The 26085-nt window shown below is 36.7% G+C and overlaps 1 protein-coding gene across 2 annotated transcripts; it reads left to right on the top strand.

Annotated features, from left to right (window-relative positions):
• Window positions 1-5202: 5202 nt before the first annotated feature.
• LOC121234112 (solute carrier family 35 member F1-like) lies at window positions 5203-24359 on the top strand. 2 transcript variants are annotated; one of them, XM_041129939.1, is made up of 12 exons: window positions 5203-5702; window positions 6373-6467; window positions 7934-7991; window positions 16021-16036; window positions 16130-16215; window positions 16390-16466; window positions 17317-17399; window positions 17687-17738; window positions 18838-18906; window positions 21746-21832; window positions 21932-21993; window positions 23764-24359. In XM_041129939.1, the coding sequence occupies exons 1-12, from the start codon at window positions 5585-5587 to the stop codon at window positions 23990-23992; spliced, it is 1032 nt and encodes a 343-aa protein (XP_040985873.1). In that variant the 5' UTR covers window positions 5203-5584; the 3' UTR covers window positions 23993-24359. The 2 variants fall into 2 exon arrangements, with proteins under 2 accessions (XP_040985873.1, XP_040985867.1); XM_041129933.1 differs by having other exon boundaries at window positions 5204-5702; window positions 16021-16215.
• The last annotated feature ends 1726 nt before the right edge of the window (window positions 24360-26085 follow it).

Raw genomic sequence — 26085 nt, 5'->3', positions numbered from 1 at the left:
ATTACATGATATGAAAGAAGCATGGAATCCAGGTAACTATTGCGTTCATACTCTTCTAGAGCTTTCTAAAATATAAGAACTGAAAAGGAAATGCTTTTCTTTAAGATACCTTACGAAACGACACAAAAGATGTTTTGCGAAAACATGCTAAGTGCTTAAAGATATAAGCATGTATGGCCCTTCCTTGGCAGCCCCTTTCTACGCACCCAAGGTATTAATTGTACGCATGTGAATAGATGACTATACGCAGTATCTATTATATGTATTTTCCACAAAAGGAAATGTCGAGGCTTATGCCTGATGCTTTAACTGATGCTTTAAACTAAAAGGTTCCTATAAACTGATGTTTTTATGGATGCCATGAACTAATGTTTTACGGATGCCATGAAAGATGATGTTTAAGCCATGATTTTAAACGATGTTTTTCCATGAATAAACTGAAAAGATAGAGCTAAAATGAACTGAAAAATGTCTGGAAGGACTGAACTGAAAGAAATGACTAAACGTTTAACGCATGAAAATACGTAACGACCACATGAATGAATGAAAAGGGTACCGAGTGCTACCCCCTGACTGAAAAGAGATTCTCAACCTGTGGCTGCGGGCGGAGTCCGGGTCCAAAGGAAGATCACTAATCCCAACACACGGGCGTAACAGTGTGTACTGACTAATGAAAGTGATAAGAAAGAATGTATAAATGTATGAATGCATCGCATTTTTTAAGAAGGCACTAATGGGAGAAACGTTTACGAAAAGAAAGCCCATTTTTAAAGAAAAACTCCGTCTAGTGATATTTTCAAACGAACGAACGCATGCATGCATGCATGTATAGTGTGTATAAAATGATGAATACATAAATGAAAACCTATATTATTATATTTTAACTATATGAAGTAATTCTTACGAGTCATTGACTCATTTTAGTTTTTATGCATGCCCCTCCTCCTTCAGGAACTGAATGAGCAGTACGCGTCAAGACGGACACTGCCCAAGGGGAAGAGCACGAAAGTCTAGACATAAGAGTTTTAACTATATGAGAGGCATTTTTATTGTTAAAATTGATGTTTTCCGTTGTAAACCTCTTTTATTATCAAAGCACATTTTATGTTATAATGTAGAGTCTTGCACCCTGGGTATAGAAGTAAAAAGTTTTAAATCGATTGGTAATTCCCGTCATCCTTTTCTAAAATCATTTTATAAAAAGTCCCACTACAAGGACGGGCATTACACTGCAAGCCTTCCAACGGGCCCAGTTGAAGGAGCCTGGGGAGGAGAGCCCACGTTCTAGGCCACATCAGTCACCACCTCACCTGGGGACTTTGTAGTACCCACGTCGACCGGTTGCTCGACCAAAACCTCTTCACCATCAAGGGGAAGAGTAAATGGCACGGGCTCCTCTAGTGTCCCCAACCAAACAACTTTTGGCTCAGATTAGGAATTGAATGGCGAGGATGGTATAGGGACCCTTTCCTCGCTCAAATCCATGACTAAAGGGTCGTCTTGGGAGAAACCCCTAGGATCGGGAGGAAAGGTAGGTATCTTAGCCAAAGTTTTGAATTTCGTTCCGGTTAAGGTATTGGAATGGAATATTTTGGTACTAGTCTGTTTCGGTGTACCATTTTGAGACAGTCGTTATATGAATAAATTATATATATAAACAATTATATATAGAGAAAAACTATATTCTAGAATAACATCAATACAAGTCTTAAAAACATACATATTTGAAAAACTTAATAATACTTCTAAGTTCTCAATCTAACCGTAAGAAAATCACACATCTTCATCGCAAAGACAGTAAGCGCACCTCATTGAAAGTCATCTATCATCACTAAAATGATTCAGGAATAAAATTAAGCATGCTAAAACAATAAGCTGGAATTTCAAATGGAAATCCAACTTTACGTCATCCTCAACATGTAATCTCAGAAAATTCCTGGCTATCACACATTTCATTAAAATCCAAACAGGGCTATCTGTATCAAGGATTTCACATACAATATGAAGTATTTGCTAAACTTTTTAGCATTCAATTCTTTTGACTTTTTCAATCCAAAGGAAGTTTTATTGTCAATTTGAACCCTTGGGGGAGGGTGTTAAGTTGCTAAATTCTAAGTGGCGTCAAACTGTTGGCCAGGAGATATTTTCTCCACTTCTTCTAGCCTTTGCCAAACAGGAATATATGCATAATTTCTTCCCTGAGACAACATACATACGTAAAATGTACAATATAAATTTTAGAAAATTTAACTTGCAAATTTAGAAAAAAGAAAACGATTATTCAGAGACTGAGGAATAGTCGAAATAGAGGGTAAACTCACTTTTGAAGTTTTGAGAACTAGAGATTCGACTTTGCCAGAAAGGGGGAGAAGTAAAAATGGACAAAAATGATAGCTTTGTCCCTCAATCTACAAAATAATTATGAGACTGACATGTATATAGATTTCGAACAAAAATAATTCGGTCGGTACGGACCGAAACCGATCGGAACGGACGAAATTTGACCAGGTATGGAATAGACACCTAAACTATGCTGAAAACTGTTTCAGCACGAAAAATCCCAACCGCTTTGGCACTGAATAGAACTCAAAACCTTGGTCTCAACCCTTGGAATCGTTGATGGAACAGAGCGTGATGAATGATCACTCCTGTCAACTTCACCTGGCGACATGCCTGCAACTGAGATTGGTGGCACCTCTTTGTCCTGCACGACAGGGTCAAAAGAAGCGACTCCAGGAAGGCCAAGAAAAGGGCTACATCAAGCTCCTCCTCATCCCGACTAAGGGCATTTGTTGGCCCTTGACCTCCTAGCGGTGTAGAAGATGGAACCATTAAGAGTGACGAGGCAGAGTGTGGTCTGGATGAAGGGAGATCAAGACCCATCGTCATAGGTTAGTCAACCTCTGCTGACGACAGACCTGACAAGGAATGACCCAGGTTGTCAAACTAGAGAGGAAACTCCTGTTCGAACTCTGAGCTGCTACTGCATCCCGATGGCTCATGAACCACCTCGGTGTGAGGCCTCTTCCCTTTTCCTTACACCAATGGGACAAGGGGCCTCTTATGACCACAAAAGGCAAACAACTCCCTCATAAAGTGGCATCCACTGACCCTCGATCGGTCTGACGTCATCAAGTATTAGTCAATGTTGGCTCTAGTCAGGGAATCTCGGTCTAAACCTCCTCCTGATGTCCCTCGACACAAGAGCAAACCTTCTTGAGACAACCATGCTTGAGGTCAAACATATTCAGGGAGAACTCCTTGTCATCAAGAATGACACCCCACACTACACGAGCTGAGAACTCCTAACAAGCCTCCTCACTGGCGAGAAACTCCTAACCATATCCCGACATGAAGAAGAATATTTTGAACCAATTCTTAACACAAGAAAACCAAGGCTCTAAGCGGGCTAACTGGTACTTGGCATGGGACCGGAAGCTGCACAAGTTGCCATCATGGCCCTGTATCCCGTTGGTGTATAAAAACTCTCTAGCCGTCAAGTCAGGTTACTCCTCTCCTTCCCCCCACCCCCCCCCCCCCCAAAAAAAAAAAAAAAACCATGCACCAAACGACATAACACGACAACAAGATCCTTCAGGTGTTGGGGTGGAGTTGCAATGGGGTCAATGCAAGGTAGTCCAGAACGTCCTGAGCGGGACAACAAAATGGAAGCTACAGGACATTTGAGAACATCAAGGGGTATAACGCGACCTTCTCTCTGTATCCCTCTTACCTTATCTACGTTTCCCAAACATACCCCAGCTCTCACACTTCTTCTTTGATAGGATCATTGAGTACGTCAGAGGTGGTGGTGTGAAGCATATCCTCAACACATCATTTAATTTTTTCTTAACAAAAATGCATAATCAGTATGAAAATGACATAAAATTAGATGAATAATAAATATTAGAAAAACTAGAAATATAAAACAATTTAAATAAATGCATAAAAAATAGAAAATGGCATTTTATGTTAAACTGATTCAAAGAATAATAATAGAAAAAAATATAAAACAAAATAAACTCACATAAAAAATATTAAAAAACTGAAAATTATAAACTGATTTAAGTAATAATAATAGAAAAGTAATATAAAACAAAATAAACTTAAAAATAATTAAAAAATCGACTAAATTAAAAATAAGTAAACATAAACATCAGAAAAATAACATTAATTTTTTTAAAGCGTATGAAACTGAAAGAAGTCGTGAATTTTATAAAAAAAAATTAAATTAGAATTAAATTAAGATAAAATGAAAATAGTAATAAGAAAAATATTGTAACAATATTTACTAAATGAGAAAAGAGGGACGAATTGACCACCCACGAGTGGTCGTGGGTGGCCTGCCGAGGCCACCAACCGAGATGGCTCAATTTTACCAAGAATCTCAATAGAGCTATCACTGTACCTAATGCTAGTTCAATAGTTATTCATTATTAATTATAGAATTATTGTAAGTGAATTTGGTGAATGATTATCTTAAAATTTTAATTCATCTATATACTAATTAATAAGATTTTTAAATTCATTAATGCTATTTCTTAATTCACGCACATATTTTCATATTATTTATCCTCTCATACCGATAAAGAGGCCTATAAAAAAAAATACTTTTTTCACATAAAGTGGTCATCGACGGTTGTCACCGAATTTTTTTAAATTTTTTTTACTTAAGTATTAATTAAGTGTTTTAAGATAAATATGTGATTTTTTTTTTATTTTTAAAAAATATCTAAATACTTTAAAAAAATGGTCAAAGTAAAAGTAAAAAAAAAATAAAAAAATATTTTTAACATTCGGTAGAAAATTTCGGTAAAACTTTTCTGTGAACGTTGCACCGTCTTATTTACAATATGCAAAAAATTTTAAAATGAATAATTTTGAACAGCTGGAAAACTAATTTCATATACTAAAATCTTTCAATTTCCTACCATTTATCTTTAATTTTACCACTACAACATAATTCTGATTGATTTCGTTTGTTTTTTTGGAATGAATGGTCCTCGCTGTTTTTGACTTTTTGTCCTTGAAATCGATTGGCCCAGAAAACGAGATAAATAAATAAAAAATGGTTTTTTTTGTGTTTTATATATCATATTATTATTTTATTTTTTTTATATTAATTGAGATGTGATAATTTATTATGATTGAATGATAATTTATTATATATTTATTTATCATCTGATAATAATACTTGCATACTATGATAAAGTAGGACGAGAGTGCGGCCGCTATACATCACTTTCAACGGCTGCTATCGACCACATTCCCGGCTGCAAACACACTCGCCGACTCGGCACTAAACCATAGCATCCGAGTGTTCACTCTGGCATCCCAGATAAAACCTCTCTTTCGCCGTCACTCTCATTCCCATTTTATCAGTCCTTTTTCCACGCTCAACGCTAACAAAAGCTCAAAATTTGGTATTGGATATTTAAGCCTTTCAGGCCCTGCAAAGCCCCCATAGGCACTCAGAAATAGAGCTTCTACAGATTGGTTTCTGAATATTTTCTTATTCTCTAAATTGGGTTTTTGACGAATATTTCTTCTTGGTTGCCTGTGTTCTGTGGAGAAGTAGAAGAAAATGATGAACTTCAAGGAGTTTTGGACCAAGAAGACGTTGATAGGTCTGGGGCTGGGACAGCTTCTCTCGTTTTTGATCACTTCCACTGGCTTCACGTCTTCTGAACTCGCCAAAAAAGGTGTAGTTGCTTTCGTATATGTTACATCTGTTATTATTTTCCGTCTTAACCTGAACTTATACTTCTATAATTCTACTGGTTAATCCCCTATAATTCCATTCTGTTCGTAATGACTCAAAGAGTAATCTTCTAATTATTTATTGCATGTTTGCAACTTACGTAAATGCCTGGAATAATTTTGTTACCTCTGTTGTTACATTTTGAAGTGTGCATTTGTCATTTGTTGTTTCAAGTATGCTATAGTTAACGTTTCTTGGAACATCCGATTAATAATGGGGATTTTAGTTTTTTTTTTAATAAAAAGGGATGAAGAATTTGTTAAAATTGTATTCCGTTTTTCACATTTTATGCTTTGAGGGATTGCATTATATTCATATGTAAATATGTGTTTAATTTTCTTATGCGCGTGTGTGTGTATAAATATGTGTGTTTGTCTCTTTTCACCCCACCATAAAAGAAAAACAAAGAACAGGCAGAATATAGATAGCATATATATATATATATATGTGTGTGTGTGTGTGTGTGTGTGTGTGTGTGTAGAGAGAGGGAGTGAGGGGGAGAGAGGGAGAGATTTCATTATTTATACAGGTTTCTGATATATAGTGTAGGATAACATACTGTTACTCTCTGTTTCTTGGAATTTATTCCTGAATCTTTCATGGTTTTGTAGGAATTAATGCCCCAACTTCACAGTCTTTTCTAAATTATGTGTTCTTGGCAATTATATATGGAAGTATTGTGCTTTACCGGAAGAAAGCACTCAAGGTAATCCTCTATGCTTTTATTTTTTATTTACTTTCATATCTATGTCCGAAACACCTACATTCAAATGATATCAAATCAGTAAGTGTGAAGTTTACACAGCCGATTGATGTGATAAGGAAGTAATATACTCAGTTGGATACACTTTGCTGGAAAGAGATGTTGAGATGGGTTTTCAAACGAGCAAGATGTTTACTGTTGAAATGGTTACATCCATAACTCTGGAAGTCACTCCTAAAACGACGTGGTTTAAATGTAAATCAGAAACCACGGGCCCTTACTTCTAAAGCAACTGTCTACTGGAATCCATGATTAAATAATTTTACATGTGTAGTTATCCAAGCTGTGGCCCTTCGGCTTAGAGAACATGCTTAGTTTAAAAGCATATAAAAACCGTCCTGGTGACGTCCTGGTGATGATTTCCTAGATGAGTGTAAAAATTACACATACCAAGAATCCTAACCTTCTTTATTAGTTTTGTGTGTCCCCAATTACAAATTAAAAAGACTAGTTGTGATTGCCAGAAGTCATGGTAATGGTTAATGTTATTTGGGCTGAAAGCCTTTATAGTTTAAACACCAAATATGGGTTTCATCTTAAAAAGGTATCTTGATCGAACCAGTTCAAAGGAATAAATTATTCTCCTGCAATTGTAATATTACTGGCGGATATACAAATAAAACGATATATGGTTCAATATGCATTACAAAATGTAGTATCAGTAAAAGAAACTTGATAAAAGAAAAAACAGCATCAAGATGCTAAAAAGTATTAAAAGACTATAACAGTCAGCTTTATATGTGTTGGTTTTGAAATTTGGTGTCATTATGTTGTTTCAATCTATTTGCTGCATCCGTTTTTTTTTTTAATAACGTAATGTGAAACAAACTGTAAAGTTTTAAAAAGAGACAACGGAATTATTCGTGGTAGTCAAGGTCCAGCAATGGGTGATACAGGCTGAAAAGACTGGGAAAGGAACATTTTTTATACCACCCTAATAAGGTCACTTCACACTTGGATTTATGATAGCTAAATATCATCGAATCAGATTTGGAGAGTTTGTGTGAATATGTGCTTTCTAATGCAAATATTCATGGCTGTAATTGAATTAATTCATCCGCAAATTTCTATTAAATTACCAAAACTTGAGCCTTGCTTTAGGGAGCAGCATTTTTTAACACTAAGGAATTACATAGTCATGACATAACTATTGTAGTTTTCACAATTTTTTTATAGTGGATGAGTAGAAGGAATCTTGATTAACCTGGATGATGAGGAAGTGAACTAGGTTAATAGTATTTGTGCGCATGAGATGTTTTAGGTTGAGGTGAAGAGAAAGGACCAAATAGCTCATTAATTAGTCCTCCTTTCATCGTTGTTTGTACTTGTTTTTTCTTATGTCAATATTTAAAGACTAGCACTTCAATCTCTTTTCTTTTTTTTTTTCTTTTTTTTTTTTTTTCATGCAGGCAAAATGGTATTACTACATACCTCTTGGATTGGTAGATGTAGAGGCCAATTTTCTTGGTGAGAATAACTAATATAGTTTCTCTATACTGGGTGTGTTTAGCCCGATCAGTTGTATGCATGTGTACTGCTCATTTTTTTTTTTTTTTTTATAAGAGATAAATTTTATTGATATGAATGAAATAGGCGTAGTCCGTATGCATAGGAAGTATACAAAAGAACACCTAAATACATTCTAGGATCGATAGATTAAGGCCGGGAAGTCATGACCATTGTTTTCATTAAGCACAATGGCTGAAAACCAAAGCAATAATGTGTATGCAAAAAATTCTAAAGCTCCTCCATTGTGTGCTCCCTATCTTCAAAGCACCGCTCAATCCTTTCCGACCAAGTACACCACATAATGCACAACGGAATCATCTTCAACACTGCTGCCACTTGAGGACAGCCTTGAATCTCCTTCCAACAAGTTAGAAATGAACCACCCTCAATGGCATTACCCAAGCAGCATCGACTCTTCTAAAGATATAATCTCACAACACCCTTGTCACCTCATAAAGAGATTTATTCTCACGATGAATATCAACTGTTCGAGACAAAGCTCAGAAGAAAAATCAGACTTTTCTATTCAGTGTTTTTCTTACATTCTATCAACTATTCAGTCTATATATAGACAAATATTACAGTGTATTATTCTAACAGATTTCCACAAGTCTAGGACTAGATGACACCTGTCCTTTACATTTAATTCTAAAAGAATCACTATGCTTCTGCTGTGCGTTCGAGTTCTCTGCTGTGGGAGTTATTCTCCTCTGTTTTGACAGATTGTATATTAGCCTTCTCTTCTTCCTTAATAGCCCCCCTCGATGCAAGCGGCATTTGTGAAACAGTGAGGCTTGATCGGAAGCAATAAAAACCAAGCTGTTGACAATGGTTTTGTAAGTATATCAGCCAGCTGAACTTTGCTGGAAACAAACAAAACAGTGAGTGTTTTGGCTACTACTCTATTCCAAACAAAATAGTAATCTAATTCTACATGTTTTGTACGAGCATGTAGAACTGGATTTACTGATAAGTATGTTGCACCCAAGTTGTCACACCAAAGTGTTGGAGGAGTTTGTAAAAAAGTGCCAAGTTCCATTAATAGATTTTGAATCCATAAAAGTTCACAAGTGGCATTAGCCATAGCTTTATATTCTGCTTCAGTAAACGATCGTGCAATAGTAGATTGCTTTTTGGAGCCCCAAGAAACAAGATGAGACCCAAAAAATACACAAAATCCACCCGTGGATTTTCTATCATCAGGACACACAGCTCAATCAGCATCAGAGAAGGCGGAAAGGATGAGTTTGGAAGATGGGTTGAAGTGTAGACCAAAGGTAGGAGTGTGTCTAGGGCTGTAATCGAGCCTAGCCGAGCCGGTCTTTGGCTTGCCGAGCTCGAGATTTTTTTTTATTCTTTGTTCGAGCTTGGCTTGATAAGTTAAACACTCAACTCGAGCTCGAGCTTGTCGCACAAATGAGTTCGAGTCGAGCTCGAACTATGTATTTTTTTTATTTTTTGAATAAGATTTAATAATTAATAAAATAAATAAATAATCTAATATTAAATTTATACAACTAACAAGTAGAACCTCTATTGAATTATAAAATTTTAAAAAATTTATAAGTAATTAATATCTAACTAGTTGATATTTATCCAAAATAATAATATATTATATGCCTACATATATTACTAATACATACACTTAATATGATAGCATATATGTATTTCATATATGGTTCCCACATACTAGTATATGAAATTATTAAATTTTATCTACTAATTATTATACAAATTATAAAATATACTTAAGAAGTATATTCACTATATAGACATAAGTAATTAGATTACATATTATATATTTAATTATAAAAGTGATATGCTTATATTATTAGTTACTACATATATATATATGTGTGTGTGTGTATATATGCATAGGTGTATGTATGTATGTATATATTTATCAATATATGAATGAGTTTTAATCGAGTCGAGCTAACGGGTCGACTCGAGCATAAACGAGCAAGCCTTAACGAGTCTTAGCCGAGTCGAGTCGAGTTTTGTCAGGTATGTGTCATTTACGATTCGAGCAGGTATCTGCTTTCACGAACGAGCTTTTTTTTTGCACGAGACGAGTTTGATTCGAGTTTAACCGAGTGAGTACTAAGTGGGTTATCGAACAAACTGGTTCATTTACAGCCCTAAGTGTGTCTTAAGGTATCTGAGAATTCTTTTGACAACTTGCCAGTGGGGAATTTTTGGACTATGCATATTCTGACACACTTTGTTGACAACAAACGAAATGTCAAGACGAGTGAAAGACAAATATTACAAGCTACCAACTATGCTACGATACAGGTGAGGATCCTCAAAGGAAGTTCCTTCAAAAGCTGAAAGTTTAAGAGATGAAGACATAGGTGTAGAAATTGGCTTTGCATTGTGCATGTTTGCTCGTTTAAGAAAATCCAACACATTTAGATTGACTTAGGTACAAATCTTGATTATTTCTAGTGATTTCAATCCCTAACAAATAATGAAGTTGTCCTAAATCTTTGACTGGAAATGGCATGCCAAGGTCAGAAATAAACTTAGAAATTAACTGAAAACTGGAACAAGTTACAATAATGTCATCTACATATATCAAAACAAAAATAATATGAGATGCATTACGGTAAATAAACAAGGAAGTATCTGATTTCGACTCTTGGAAACCCATTGAGAATAATTTGGCACTGAGTTTGGAAAACTAGACCCTAGGGGCCTGTTTTCGACCATAAATGGCCCTTTTCAGTTTACATATATGAGAAGGAAAGTCAGGGTGTACAAAAACCTTGGGGTTGTCGCATATAAATTGCTTCCTCCAGTCACCATGTAAGAAGGCATTCTGTATGTCTAACTATTGCAGTGGCCACTTGAGCGACACAACTAGGGAGAGTAAAATCCAAATGGTAGTGGGCTTGACTACAGGAGAGAAAGTCTCATTGTAGTCAGCCCTAGCTTGTTGACGGAATCCTTTAGCATCTAGACGTGCCTTACGTCTTTCCAGTGTGCCATCAGCTTTCTTTTTGTTTTAAAAATCCATTTAGGTCCTAAAATATGAAGGCAGGTGATGGGGAAACTAAGTCCCATGTGTGATTGTGTAGAAGTGCATGAAACTCAGATTGCATGGCTTCACGCCATTCAAAGAACCTAGATGCTTCTGTGAAATTAGTGGGTTCCTCAGGAACAGATGTGAGAGTAGATACTGTGAGTGATAGTGAGTGTTTCGTGAGGGCCATGGCACAGTGCCATCAGTGCGAACAAGAGGTCTAAGATTGTTTACCTTCGCACGAGTTACCATGGGATGAATGTTTTGATGTGAAGGCACGGCTGCAACAGTTGAGGGAGAAGACGACATTGAGAGTGGATGAGTCTCGGGACGAAGGGCTTCTAGGGATTGTGAGGTGATTGGATTTAGGGAAATTTGTTTTTCGGGAAGAGTAATGGGTGAGTGGGTAAGAGGCCGAAGTGCATGTGTAGGGGACATAGGCCTAGAGTTAGGAAAGTTGGGTTGAGATAGAGATGAAGGGCTGGTTGGAGTGGGCTGGAGTAGGTTGGTTATTGTGAGGAGCAAGCCCAGTTGGAATAAATGATGGTAACACTGTAGGTGGAAATGCAGTTGGACTTTGTGAGATCGGGTTGGGCTTAGAGTGAAAAGGGAAATGAGATTCATTAAAAATTACATCTCTAGAGGTGTAAATCCGACCCGATGGAAGATGAAGGCATTTATAGCCTTTGTGATCTGGGCTGTAGCCCATGAACACACAAAGATTGGATCTCAGATCCATTTTATGTTTATTATAAGGCCTTAAATTTGGCCAACAAGCAGCACCAAATGTGCGAAGAAAATTATAGTCAGGAATCTTTTTGAAAAGAATTTGAAATGGCAATTTATTTTTTAAAACAGGTGTAGGCATTCAATTTATGAGAAAAACTAATGTTTGAAAAGCATCCAACCAATATTGAGATGGCATTGATGCTTGAGTTAAAAGAGATAATCCAATTTCCACTATATGTCTATGGCGACACTCAATAGTGCCATTTTGTTCATGTGAGTAAAGACATGTAATGCAATAAACAATACCAAAAGATTGAAGAATTTTTTTAAGAGGTCGGAATTCACCGCCCCAATCAGATTGTATCACCATTACATTTGAAGAGAAGTAATTACTCACATATCGTAGAAAGGCAATAAAAATTGTGCAAACAACAGATTTTGATTAAATAGGAAAAAGGCACATGTATTTAGAATGATCATCAACAATCGGGAAGTAAAACCTACAATTATTTGTGGATAGAATTGGGGCCGGACCCCACACATCTAGAAAAAGTAATTCAAATTGTTGTGAGGATCGTGAAGGAGATAAGGGGTAGGGGTGGGGAAGTGCATGTGTTTTGGCTTGTAAACAAGTTGTGCAAGTGTGAATCGGTGCATGTGAACTAGTGGGGAGATTAAAACTACGGATAATGAAGGCAGTGGTACGTTGGGATGGATGTCCAAGCCGAAGATGCCATTGAAATGAAGACGTTCGTTCACCAATAAAGGCTTGAGGAAGAACCGATTGTGGCAATGAAATTGTGGCCTCTACAGGTAGGACATACAAGCCATCTTTAACGGTGCCCTGAAGGAGAACCCCCAAAGTTTGTAAATCCTTCACAAGAAAACAATCAGAGTAAAATTCAAAATAAACAGAATTATCATTGCAAAACTGACTAAACAAATAACAAATTTTTTGTGATGGAGGGAACATGCAAGAGTTTAGAAAGTAGAAAATTACCAGAAGGTGTACTGTATGGGCATGATTGAGCCATCTCCAATGCTCACATGATCGGAGCCTTGATATGATGAAGAATCCAAGTTAGGGTTACTGAAATCAGAAGTGAAATGGTGTGTGGTAGCAGTATCAGGAAACCAGGAATTGTTATAAGGTGGAGAAGGTGAAATTGGCAGATAACAACACAGGAGGGGTAGTTTGGTAACTATGATCAAACCTGTGATAACACGAAGTGGTTTGAGTGCCCAAGTTTGTTGCAAACCTAACAGTGAGATTGATTATCAGATCGAGTGGAGAAGAAGGTGGGATTCGGCCTACCTCCTCCACGTCGACCCAGAACACCACAAACTCCCCTACCACAAAGACCACGAGACCTAATAAAATGAGAAGGAGGTTTAGAAGTAGTGAGATTTGCAAAGAGGGGTGTCCCACTAAGAAGAGTACTGGTCTGATGTGAAAGTCGCGATTCATGATTTAGAAGGAAACTGTAGATTTGTTGTGGGGAAAGGGGATCAGCACGGGTAGTGAGAGAGGTTACCAAGGCATCATATTCAGTGCCCAAACCTTCAAGCAGGTATATCGAAAACTCGGAGTAGCAAAGCGGCTGACTAGCCGCACCCAAGGATGCAGCAAGGGTTTTAACTTTGTTGAAATACTCTGTAATGGACTCAGGACCTTTCTTTAAGGTGGCTAACTTGTATTGGGTCTACACAAAGTGTGCAACCGACTGAGAAACAAATAGTGTATTCAAGGTGTCCCAGGCGTCACGAGCAGAGGTGCATTCGAGTACCTGATAGAGTACGGGTTCAGATAGTGATGAGTTTATGGCTGAAAGAATCCGTTGGTCACAAAGGAGCCACTCTATATATTCTGGATTTGGACAGTCATCAATCATGGAGGATGGTATGGGAGTAGAACCATCCACATGACAGAATAGCTGATGGCCCTTGAGAAAGGGAACCATCCGTGCCTTCCATAAGAGAAAGTTCTCTATGGTGAGCTTGATCATGACAAAGCTACTGGCAGAGTTGAGAATCGGATGAGTAAGAGTGGGGGATGGATTCTGGGTGGTAGAAATGGTAGAAGAGTCATAAGAAGCCATGAGACTTTGTGAATCTAGAAGAAGAAAGAAAAAAATAAAATAAAATAAGGAAGAGGTTGGTCTTAAGGAGCTCTTGATAAAGAGATTTATTCTCAGGATGAATATCAATTGTTCGAGACAAAGCTCAGAAGAAAAATCAGACTTTTCTATTCAGTATTTTTCTTACATTCTATTGACTATTCACAGTCTATATATAGACAAATATTACAGTGTATTATTCTAACAGATTTCCACAAGTCTAGGACTAGATGACACCTGTCATTTACATTTAATTCTAGAAGAATCACTATGCCTCTGTTGTGCTTTCAAGTTCTTTACTGTGGGAGTTTTCTGCTGTGATTCTCTGCCGTGGGAGTTATTCTCCTCTGTTTTGACAAATTGTATATTAGCCTTCTCTTCTTCCTTAACACCTCACAATGCAATAATAAGTGATCCACTGATTCTCCATGCTTTTTACACAAATAACACCAATCCATCACAATGGCCCCCTCTTCCTCAAGTTGTCCGTGGTTAAAATCTTCCCAAAAGCAGCTGTCCTTACGAAAAAAGTTACTTTGGAAGGCACTCGAGACCTCCAAATATTCTTCCGCGGGATAGGAACATTACCTTGTGATGCCAATATTTTGTAATACGCCTTGACTGTACACTTCTTGTTGCCATAGGACCTCCATTGCATCCTTATCCCCTTGTGCCGTAGTGTTTCCCGTGGAGTATATCAATCTGAAAAATTCTAAAACGGTGTGCAATTCCGAATCATGAATATCCTTATTAAATAGGACATTCCATTGGTGAGAACCATGAGAAAATACACGCAAATCCGCCACAAAAGCATCCCTGTTAGCTGCAATATGATAGAGAGCTGGAAAGACCCTATCAAGAGCCCGATCTTCACACCAAATATCATGCCAAAACCTGATTTTGGTAGCCTCTCCAACAACAAAACAGATATGATTTTCGAAACTCTGTCATCCCCTCCTAATAAATTTCCATAAGCCCACGCCATACCCCCCCTCACTTCATTGGAGCACTAGTCCCCCAAGCACTTCCATGTCTAAAGTCAATAATTTCCTTCCACAGTGAATCCCCCTCCAAGTGGTACCTCCATATCTATTTCCCCAACAGAGTTTCAATGAAAGTCCTCAAGTTGCACACTCCCAAGTCACCATTCGAGATTGGGGAACAAACTTTATTCCAATTAACAAGATGAAATTTCGTTTCCTCCCCCCCTCCCCCTTCAACAAAAAAGCCCGAAATAACTTCTCAATCCTATTCGCCACCCCTGCAGGCAAAGGAAATAGATAATAAAAAATAGGTGGGGAGATTAGATAGTGCTATTAATTAATGTGAGTCAACCCCGTTTCGATAAATACAACCGTTTCCAACCAGTCAACATTTTTTCTTCTTTCTCCACAACCCCATCGCAAATAGCTCTAGTCTTAATAGTCGCCCCCAACGGGAGGCCCAAATATTTCATAGGCAAAGAAGACACTTTACATGCTGTTGATATTGGGCACCACGCCCACCACAACCATCTCGGACTTACCAAGATTCATCTTAAGCCCCAACACGGCTTCAAAGCATAACAAAAGTGCTCGTAAAGTTTGAATCTGGCCATGATCTGCTTCACAAAAAAGGAGGGTATCATCTGCAAATAAGAGAGAGTCTATCTGGTAAAGTGGTATATTTAAGGCTGTAAATTTACAGAAAATAGGTTACTAATGTAAACAAACTACTGAAATGTGGAAGTTCTGAAACAACCAATCATCTTAAAAAATATATGCGTTGCGTCGTTGTGTGGTTATCAAATTCAGAGTACACTTTAGAACTCAAATTACCTTTTTGGTGGACAATAAAGTCATTCTTAATGTATATTTTGCTGAATCATAATGAAATTAATGTCCTTAAAAAAAGAATAAACAAGAAACTAAAGATGAAGTTTTTAGTTTGGAAATTTTTAGTATTAATTAGTCCCCTTTTCATTATTTTTGCAGTCAATACAGGCTCTTGTTAGAGTCAATTTCTTCTTAGGCTCCTTTTTTTCAGAAATGTTTATTTTACTTATCAAAAACATTATTTTTTTTTTAAATGGTTGCATTAACTGTAAATGTTTCAATCTCTGTTTAATCTGCAGTGGTGAAGGCTTATCAGTACACATCTCTGACAAGCGTCATGCTTCTAGATTGTTGGTCAATACCCTCTGTCATGGTTCTTACCTGGATTTTCTTAAAAACAAAATATAGGTTTCGAAAGATAGTCGGTGTAGTTGTTTGTGTCGCTGGGCTTGTTGTTGTTGTTTTTTCAGATGTTCATGCTGGTGATCGAGCAGGTAAACATCATCTTCTGTAGCATCTACTTGATCTTTAGCATTGTCCTTTTTTTTTTTTTTTAATCTGGTGATGCTTGGGTCTATTTATGTAAATATCCAGCAAGCTAATGTTAATATATATATTTCTCTTATTAATTAGTTGTTCTGCTGCCATGTGCACTACTTGGTTTGTAGGAGGGAGCAACCCCCGTAAAGGAGATTCACTTGTTATTGCTGGTGCTATGCTATATGCTATCAGTAATGTCAGTGAGGTAGATAATGCAGACTTTTTCTTTTTCTGATGGCAGGCCATTCTAAAAGTAAAAAGAAAACAAAAAAGGTCTGTTTCTGTATGAACATGATAGTGCAGCATATTGTTATTTTGATGTTCATGGTTATTATTGGAAATCTTATCATTCTAGGAAACTCTGCCTTTATTGTCCCAAGTGGTAGACCTATCACCTTGTCCCCTCTCAATCATTACTTCTTCCTTCCCTTCCATCATCACTTTCTGCTGTATTATTAGTAGTGTAATATTACTGTCATTGCCAGTTTTTGGTCGTCTCTCTTTCCTGCTGCTCTTCTGGTTTTTATTATTGAAAACCCAAGGAAGAAGTTTCAATTTTGTCCCTCTCATCCCGTCTCTTTCTTTGTTCCAATCCCTATCTGCATTCTACCATGGGAGCCCTTGAACTGATGCTTTTTTCTTCCCTTTTATTGAAATTGTTCCTATTTGAAATTGCTTTAGCATCAAAAACGAAATTCCATAAGAGGAGTAAATTCTCCCTAATGCTTACCTTTTTATGTACTGCTCAGTCTTTCCCACACATGGGCGCACACATACAACTTTCCATTTCTATGAATTCCAAGGGGCCTTGGATTTTGTTTCCCAAAATCAGCATGAGATCTCCCTTGTTATGGGTTCAAAGAAGTGCTTTTTTGGTTAATAGGAAAATTCCTTTTATTTCTCGTTCCAAGTGAATTTGGCACCGCAAACTGGTAGACGCTCAAACAAGCACCAGATTAGGGGTGGATATTTTGTTCTTTTTCTATTTTTTTCCTTTTTCGTAGTGTGATTAGTTAACATTGCCTAGTCAAACCTTGATATTCTTTTCAATGCAGGAATTTCTTGTGAAGCACGCTGATAGAGTTGAGCTCATGGCACTGCTGGGCCTTTTTGGTGCCATTATCAGTGCTATCCAAATGTATCCTTGATTTCAGAGCTGATTATTATATACTTTGCCTTGTTGGTAGATTTTTGTCATTTTTACTAGTTCAGTTTGCTTTTTTTTCCCTCTTGAAGTGACAATTTCGCTAGACATAAATGCTTGTAGAAAGGTTTATTAATGGGGTCAAAGGAATTATATTGCATAGTAATACCAATGTTCTTGAGTTTTAGATGTTGTAGTGTAAAGAAATATACAAGCTCAAGGTGTTTTGTTGTATATATGTGATTCTTTTTTGAAGTGGTGGTCCTTAATGATCTCTGTAGAAGCATTCTTGAGCGCAATGAGCTCAAATCTATTCAATGGTCAGTAGGGGCAGTAAGTAATTCTCTCCCCCCTCGCAGGCACACACTCTCCCACACAATATCCCTCAATTGAAGTAAATCCACAGGCTTGGAGAGGCATCTAACTGTCATATATTTAAGACTTTGATTAAAAACAATGAAACACATTAGTTTAAGTGAAGATAGCTTGTAGAAAATGATAGGAAAATATGTTGAATATTGTAGCTTATCTTATTTATAATATATACATATATGATCAATATTGTATATTAAGCCCATATAAAGTTCTATGTGAAATATAAATTTCCTTTCCTTTTGGTTGACAAGGAAACATTGGAATGGAGGGAATAAAATTAATTTTGCATCTTAAAATTAATGCTTTAATGCTACACTTGATTTCTGAAAATTGAAAATTCAACCTTGACTAAGCCACTGATACTTCTGGCAGGTTCAGTTGAGTAGAGATTCGTGTTCTGTAGCATTGGCTCCTCATAAAAAGATCTTGCAGTTTTCTTTTTGTCACTCCTCTTGGTTTACCAATTAAATGGAATGAATTTTTGGTTGTGTCCTTAATGCTTCAATGACTTTCTTGTATCCCTTTCTAGTTCCTTTTTATGTAACTAAGTGTGTGCTGTTTGTATACCTCCTGTGTACTTGGGCTATGCCTATTTACTTCTATTAATAAAATGTTATCTTATAAAAAAATAAAAAAAATAAAAATTCAAAGAACTCTCTCCCTCCCACCCCCCACCCCACCCCAACCCGAAACAGGTGTATAACATTTTGACACATTAAAGAATATATCTAGTTGAGCTGTGTGACCAAAGAACAAGGCCTAATGTTTAGGTTTAAAACATTTCAAAAAAACATATGTAATGTTTGAAGCTGGCTCTGAACAAATATCCAGTCAACATACTCTCGATTAAATACACCACTAAATACTCAAGATTTAAGATTCCTTCAGGAGAAAGAGACTCGATATAAGATAGATGACAACATATAGGTTTTCCCTACACCTAATGGTTATTTAATAGAGCTATGGTTTTTATTATATTTTGTCTGTGTAGAGAAGTTTAGTCATTGTTTTTTACCTCATTTAATGTGACATTGTTTTGTTCATGTTCTGGTGTCAGGCACTTCCGTTTGTTGGATTTGCAGTGGCTATGTTTCTCTTTTACTCATTAGTCCCTATCTTGCTTAAGGTATGAGCTTAAGTATCCAAGACTTGTCTGTTTGATTTTGTACTTGTTCCCCTGTTGTATGCCTTATAATGGGATTGAGAGCCTTAGCTTGAAGTTGAAGGGTAATGATGATAAGAGCTATATTTGCTTTTGTGCTCATAGTTATAGTTATGCTTATTTTAATTTTTTTGTTGATGATTATTTAACCCATAGAGGACACTGCAACTTTCCTTTTTTGGTGTAGTTACATTTTATCTCTCTCCCGTGCATTATAAAGCTCTTTCTTATCTATTATGTGGGACTGCCAAGGGAATGGTACTAACATGTAGTACTGATAAGACCCGGCACCCGGTTCGAGAACCTTATCTCATAGATTCCCTTCACTACATGCGCATCTAGTGCAGTGGCTTCGAAGCAAGCTACATTGACCATCTTCCGAAGTTATAAATAATCTACTGATCAAAAGATAAATTTTCATTTTAGTTAAATGCTTCATATCATTTAGAGAACATTGGCTTTTAATTGATTTGGACAAAGAAATTTTGAAATTTTCTATTTATTGGATATAGAGATGTGTTGGCTTGAAGCAGGGATGTGAATTGGTTAATATCTTTGGTTCAAATTGCATACCAAAAGGAATTAAAAAGAAAACGAATTTTATGTTCAAGTATTGCATGGAAAATTGCAATGTTGAACATCTTGGGATATGCCACTAAAGAACTTTGTCTACTCTTGAGAAGCTATTTGAAGAGAATGAAGTCCTCAAACTTGTAAAAAGGATGGTTAGTGGCAAAGTGCCATGCCCATATGGATTACTATAGCCTTCTTTCGAGTTTGCTGGGAAGTGATTAAAGATGACATTATAAGTTTATTTTAAGAGTTTTATGCCAATAGAAGTTTAAAAGAAGCCTTGATGCAGGCGTGGGGTTTTGCAAGCTAGATATTGAGAAGGCTTACTATCATGTTAACCGGGACCTTCGTTATAATTTACTTGGGAGATGCAGTTTTGGGGGGAAATGGCAATCTTGGATTGCACATTATCACTTCGGTGAGTTTTTGGGTATTGGTAATTGACAGTCCAGCTGCTTTCTTCAATAGCTCTCGTGGTTTGAGACAAGGTGATCCATTGTCTCCGCTACTATTTGTTATTTTCATTGAGGCTCTTAGCAAAATGTTATTGGCTACTGTTGATGGAGGTTCTCTCTGGCTTTTCTATGGGTGCTAGTAATATTCAGTGTTCTTAAGATTTCCAAACTATTGTTTGCAGATGATACTTTAATATTTTGTGGGGCAAATCTAGGACATCCACTTTTTGAGGACTCTTTTTTATGCTTTGAAGTATTGGATTGAAGGTGAATTTGGCCAACAAGTCTGTGTCAGTTCCTGCGGGTATTGTTTCTAGTGTTGATAGTCTGGCTAGCATATTGGAAATTTGGAATAGAAGGTATCCTCTTTGTCTACGAAATACCTTGGCCTACCTTTAGGTGCTCTTTCCAGGCCAAGTCTATTTAGGATTGAACGATTGAGAAGATTAAACATTGATTGGCTGGTTGAAAGCAAGTGTATTTATCTGAGGGTGGCAGGATCACATTAATCAAGAGTACTCTCTCAAATTTGCGTACATATTTTCTGTCCTTGTTTCCCCTCCCAACTAGTGTGGCTAAGCAAAGAGAAGCTACAATGAGAGCTTTTATGAAGCGGGTTGGGTGGAGAGCTCAAACTCAAGTGAATCACGATGAGGTGTGCTCTCCAATTTCTGAGGGAGGTTTGGGAGGATGAAATTTTCTTTTGTTAAATCAGCCTCTGCTAGGAAAGTAGCTTTGGTGTTGCCAACATGAAAGGGGCACTTTGTGCAAAGTTGTAGTGGACTCTAAAATGGTTGTTTGTTGGGGTGAGTAATGGTCTAATGAGTGAATTGGACTGCATGGAGTGAGGTTGTGAAAGATATGAGAAGAGGTTGGAGGGTATGTTGTAGTCATACTAGACTTTGAGGATGGTGATGGCTCTCGGCATGAATTATGATGTGGAGACAGACTTCTCATGAAATCTTTCTCAAGAGAGTATATTGTTTTGCATGCAGCAGCTTTCAATGCCTGAGCTATTGGATGTATCCAATCGATCACTTAGTGGAATGCCAACTGATGTCTTCAGAGTTTTTCAATCTCTTGTATACTAGGTTATGTCATGGAGGTGTCGACAAGACCATTTGGAACCTTTCTAAGAAAAGGAAATTCATTGTTCATTCTTTCTATCTGGTCGTTATACCTCAATATGGTCATCTTTTCCAGAGTGGGGCAGCTCTAAGAGTAGCTCTCTTTGCTTGGACAGCCTCCTTAGGAAATATCCTCAACATGGATAATCTTAGCAAACATCATATAATTGTGACTTGTTGGTGCTCTATGTGCAAAAGGAGAGGGATTTGTAGACCACCTTTTACTCCATTATGAGTTCCAAAGCCTTGTGGAATGATTTCCTTGGTAGAGTTGGGTTGGCTTGGGTTATACCTAGAAGGATAGTAGATCTCTTTGCATGCTAGAGAGTGTTATTTGGAAAAATGCAAATCGCAGCAACGTGGAAGATGGTCCCTATTTATCTAGTGGTGTATTTGGAGGAGGAAATATAAAAATGTTGAAGATCACAATCAAACGATGGAAGAACTTAAATTCATTTCTTCAATACTCTGTTTCTTGTGCTGCCACTATAGACTTTAATGACTAAGTTTTCACAATTTTCTTGTATCTTTTGCTACTTCCAAATTGATGTTTCTCTTGTAAATTTCCTGTGCAGTTAGGCTATGCCTTTTGTGCTCTTCAATAACGTCTTAAATTAGTTATTAAAAAAGGTTTGTTTTTCCGTGCAGATTAATGGGTCTACAATGCTGAACTTGTCTTTGTTGACCTCGGACATGTGGTCTGTCTTGATTCGCATCTTCGCATACAATGAGAAGGTTTGTAAGCTCTGATATCAATCTTGTGATAAAATATCAAGTGTAAGATATATGTGCTAGAATCTGTAATTGACATCTAAAGCCAATCGTCCTTATCAGGTTGACTGGATGTACTTTGTAGCCTTTGCTGCTGTCACTGCCGGGCTTGTTATTTATTCAGGGTATGTAATTTTGGATTCTGTTTTGAAAATTTTCTCACTAGGTAGGGCTTGAAAAGAACATCATGAATGTCAACAATTGAATTGCGGAAACTGACTAATATTGGTTCAATTTAACTTGTTCAAGATGCTTCATTGAATATTTAAGCTTGCTTGGGCTTGAAAATATGCTTGAGATCAGTTAATGGCTATTATGTTAATTGCCAATGAGCTTGTTGGTCTTTATGACATGCTGAAGATAACTAACAGGTTAAATACTAAATTGGTTTTTGTGTTGTCTTAAAATCAATTTACTTTCTATGCTTTTAAATTGAACATTTTACTCTGCTTTTCAGGTTGAATCAAATTATTCAATCCATTAGAATTTGGTTAATAAACCATTAAACATACTAATGTGGAATTATAACATAAAAAAAAAAAAAAGTGAAGATAAAAAATCTAAAAAGATTTAATAGACATTCTAAAATTAAAGAATTATATAAAAAGAAATAATATTTAAATAAAATAAAATAAAAAAGCAAAACTAAAGGGGTTGCCACGCGACCACGCCTTTGGCTCTCCCAGTGGGGCAAGGAGGGGAGGGTCTCGCCTCCCACCAACCCAGTCATATATTGATATCTGAAAGACTTTTATTTTTATTGAGTAAACTTTTTCTTTTGCCAAAGCTCTACGAATCTTTATGAATATTTTGCTATTCAAAAGTATATTTTATCTGTTGACTTTAGAAAGTCAATAATTTTCCTTGAAATATTAAATTTTATATGAATGAGTTTCTGATTGTATCTTTAACGCTATGCATTAAAAGTAAAGTTATGGTGAAATTTATTAAAAATTCACTTATAGATGATTTCAGAATTTGAAAGGAAGTCGAATTCCATTTTGATAGTTAATTGAGTTAAAAATTTAAATATATTAAGAAAAAAATTATTGTGCTTTTTCTCTTTTGTTTTTACTTTATTAACACTTATGGATACAAGTTTATTTGCAATATATTAACTTAAAATCCTTATAAAAAATATACTAAATTAATATCAAATCTTAAAATCCTAATTCCCACCCTAGATAAGAGGGCAGAATAATGTAAACTTGGTTGCCTTGAATATGTAGCATAGGTACAGAGGTCTTTTCCAGCCTTTGTTGGCTTGGAACATAGACCTTCTTGCACACTTCCGATTATTGAAACTGTGAGTTGGTTGGAAGGGATTGCAGTAATTCTGGTTTTATACTACTTGGAATGGCTCTCTCATATTGAGAAATGTTTTCTAAGGCATTCGATCACAGAATCCATTGACAGCTGCATAAATGACTAGAATTTGTTTTTCAGTTGGAAGTGGTGCATATTGTAGTTGTTTCGGTACTTCTGTAAGTGTTGAACCTCTATTGAGCAATGCCTGAGTCGTAGCATCAATTGGTTAGGAACTCTGCAGTACTTAAGATCTGAAGAATTTTGTTGATAGAACACACTGTGAGCACCGACTTTCATTATTTTTTTTTAACAAGTGATCACCCACTTTGCAGAAGATCTTAAATGCTCATTGCAGTTCTAAAAAATGACTACTTTCTTGCACATGGATAACCTTTACCCACGCCACCCCCCACCCCCCCCCCCCCCCCCCCCCCCCCCCAAAAAAAAAAAAAAAAAACCACAAAAAAAAAAAACAATTCTTGCTTGCTTTTGCTGTGCAGTCTATCTAAGTCATGTGTGATAGTTCTCTTTCTTTTTGCTAGCAGACTGATATAGACATGTGTTCGACATTCTGATGGTTGATGCAGGGGTGACAAAGAGGATCAACGGCGTGCTGATGTTGCTGATGAAGATGCTGAACAAAGCAAGCATTTTGACGCGGAAGCTGGTTCAGGAAGTCACAACCAAGGAACTATAGCAGGGAGCTCGAAAACAGGGGAAAGCAGCAAGCATGATAATACTGCCATTAGTGTTGCAGGAAGGGAATATGTTGAGAGCAAGGCCATGGGAAAAGATGTGCAAGGGAAGAAATCATGATATGATTAGGAGTTTGCTTTATGGAAATCAGGGGAAGGCATCATCACATTCTTATTTGCGGAGGGAGAGGATGCAGTGCTGCTGCTATCAAATTGAAGGTAGCCTGTATATTGTCCTCGTTGGGATTGTCATTTGAACAATAACCATTTACCACGTTGAAGAAAGAAGTGTACATTATGGTTCTCAGTTTTTTCCTTTGTTGTTTACTTTTTTACCCCCTCCTGTTGACATTATTTTTGGAGGTTCTACGCGTTGGACCTATGAGTTGGTTACGTTACAGGCTTAAGCTTGATTTCTTGTAATTACATTTGTGTTCAACTGCGGGAACTCTCCTGGTTTGTTGACTTATATTGTTTAAATCTAATTACACGCAGAGTACAATCATGACAAAACGAAAATAACCAGCAGGCTCCATTCACGTATCAACACCAATTCAGCCCCATACAACCTAGTGTTTCTTGTCTTCTTAAACAACAATCCATTTTTAACCTCAAATGTTGGGTCCGTGGAAGAACGAGGGGTGTAACCAGTTCGGTTTAGTTTGGTTTTGGACAAATTTTGAAACCAAACCGGTATATACCGATTTTGCATTTTTAAGAACTGATACTATACTGGTTTCTCTCCTAAACCAATACTTCCGGTTTTACTGGTTCCGGTCCGGTTTTCTAGTTTTATTATTAGTATTACTAATGTATTTATCGAAATGAATATGTTGAGAATTTATTAGGTCATAAAATGTAATTAATATATACATATACACTTTATATTTAAAACATATGATCAAACAAACGTTCATGTTTAAAATTTAAATTTTATATTATAAATTATAATATAATATTATTTCATATATAATTATATATATTATATAAAATTATATATAATATAAAAAATATTATATATAATCTTAAAAATTAATTAATATATATATACGAACTGGTCTAGTCCGGTGCCGGAAAACCTAAAACTAGTTTTGACCGGTTTTTAAAATAGAGGAACCGGTCCCGGACCGAACTAACCGGTCTGGGTTAGTTCTTCGGTTCATCTTTATAGCCCTAGGAAGAACCTTGTTGCAGCTTCCTACAAATCTTAGAGATCTCTTTGTCATGCAAGTAAGAAGCCTTCAACCTTTCCAACCAAACTAGGTCAAGCACTATGATAGCAGACAAAGTACCTTCTTCTTCCAAACCCTCATCTTTTCTTGAAAGTGCATCTGTAGCCACATTCTCCTTGTCCCTTCTTATATTCAATAGTGAAATCATAACCCAAAAGTTTGTTAATCCATTTATGGTCTAATGGTGTCCCTATCTTCTGCTCCAATAGAAACTTCTAGCTTTGTTGGTTTGTTTTTATCACAAAGGCAGCCCTTAATAAATAAGGTCTCCACTTCTTAACAACAAGCACCAAAGCTAGTAATTCCTTCTCAAAGGTGGATAAGTCCAAGGCTTTCCCTTTTAAGGCCAGGATCAGAAAGGTCAAGGGTCTCTCATCTTGTACCAACACTGCACCAATTAGGCAAAGCTAAAACAGGCAGGTTGGTGATTGCCTGCTTTAATGCCTCAAATGCTTGTGAAGCTTCAAAACCCCATATAATGCATCCTTCCTTAGCAAATCAGTGAGTGGGGCAGATTTTAACCCATAATTCCTCATAAACATCCTATAATATCCGATCAGTCCAAGAAATCCTCTCAAGGACTTAATACACTTGGGCAAGGGCCAAACAATCATGGCCTTAATTTTAGATGGATCTGCTTTAACTCCACCAACATAAACTAAATATCCCAAGTAATCAATCTCCTCACAGCCAGACCTACACTTACTCTTAGCAAATAGTGTATTTTTTGCTAAGGTATCCAACACTATTTACAAGCATTGTAAGTGGTCCTCCTTAGTTTTCTTCAAGACCAATATATCACCCAAAAAAAAAAAAAAAAAAGCACTAACAAATTTGCATAGGAAATGTTGGAATATCTTATTCATCAAGCCTTGAAAAGTAGATGGAGTATTAGTTAGGCCAAAAAGCATAACCAAAAACTCATAGTGCCCTTGGTGTGTTCTGAATTTAGTTTTCTCAATGCCACATTCTCTCACTCTTA

The sequence above is a fragment of the Juglans microcarpa x Juglans regia genome, chromosome 1D (genome assembly GCF_004785595.1).
Source record: "Juglans microcarpa x Juglans regia isolate MS1-56 chromosome 1D, Jm3101_v1.0, whole genome shotgun sequence".
NCBI lineage: Eukaryota > Viridiplantae > Streptophyta > Magnoliopsida > Fagales > Juglandaceae > Juglans > Juglans microcarpa x Juglans regia.
This window is presented reverse-complemented; position numbering and strand designations above follow the sequence as displayed.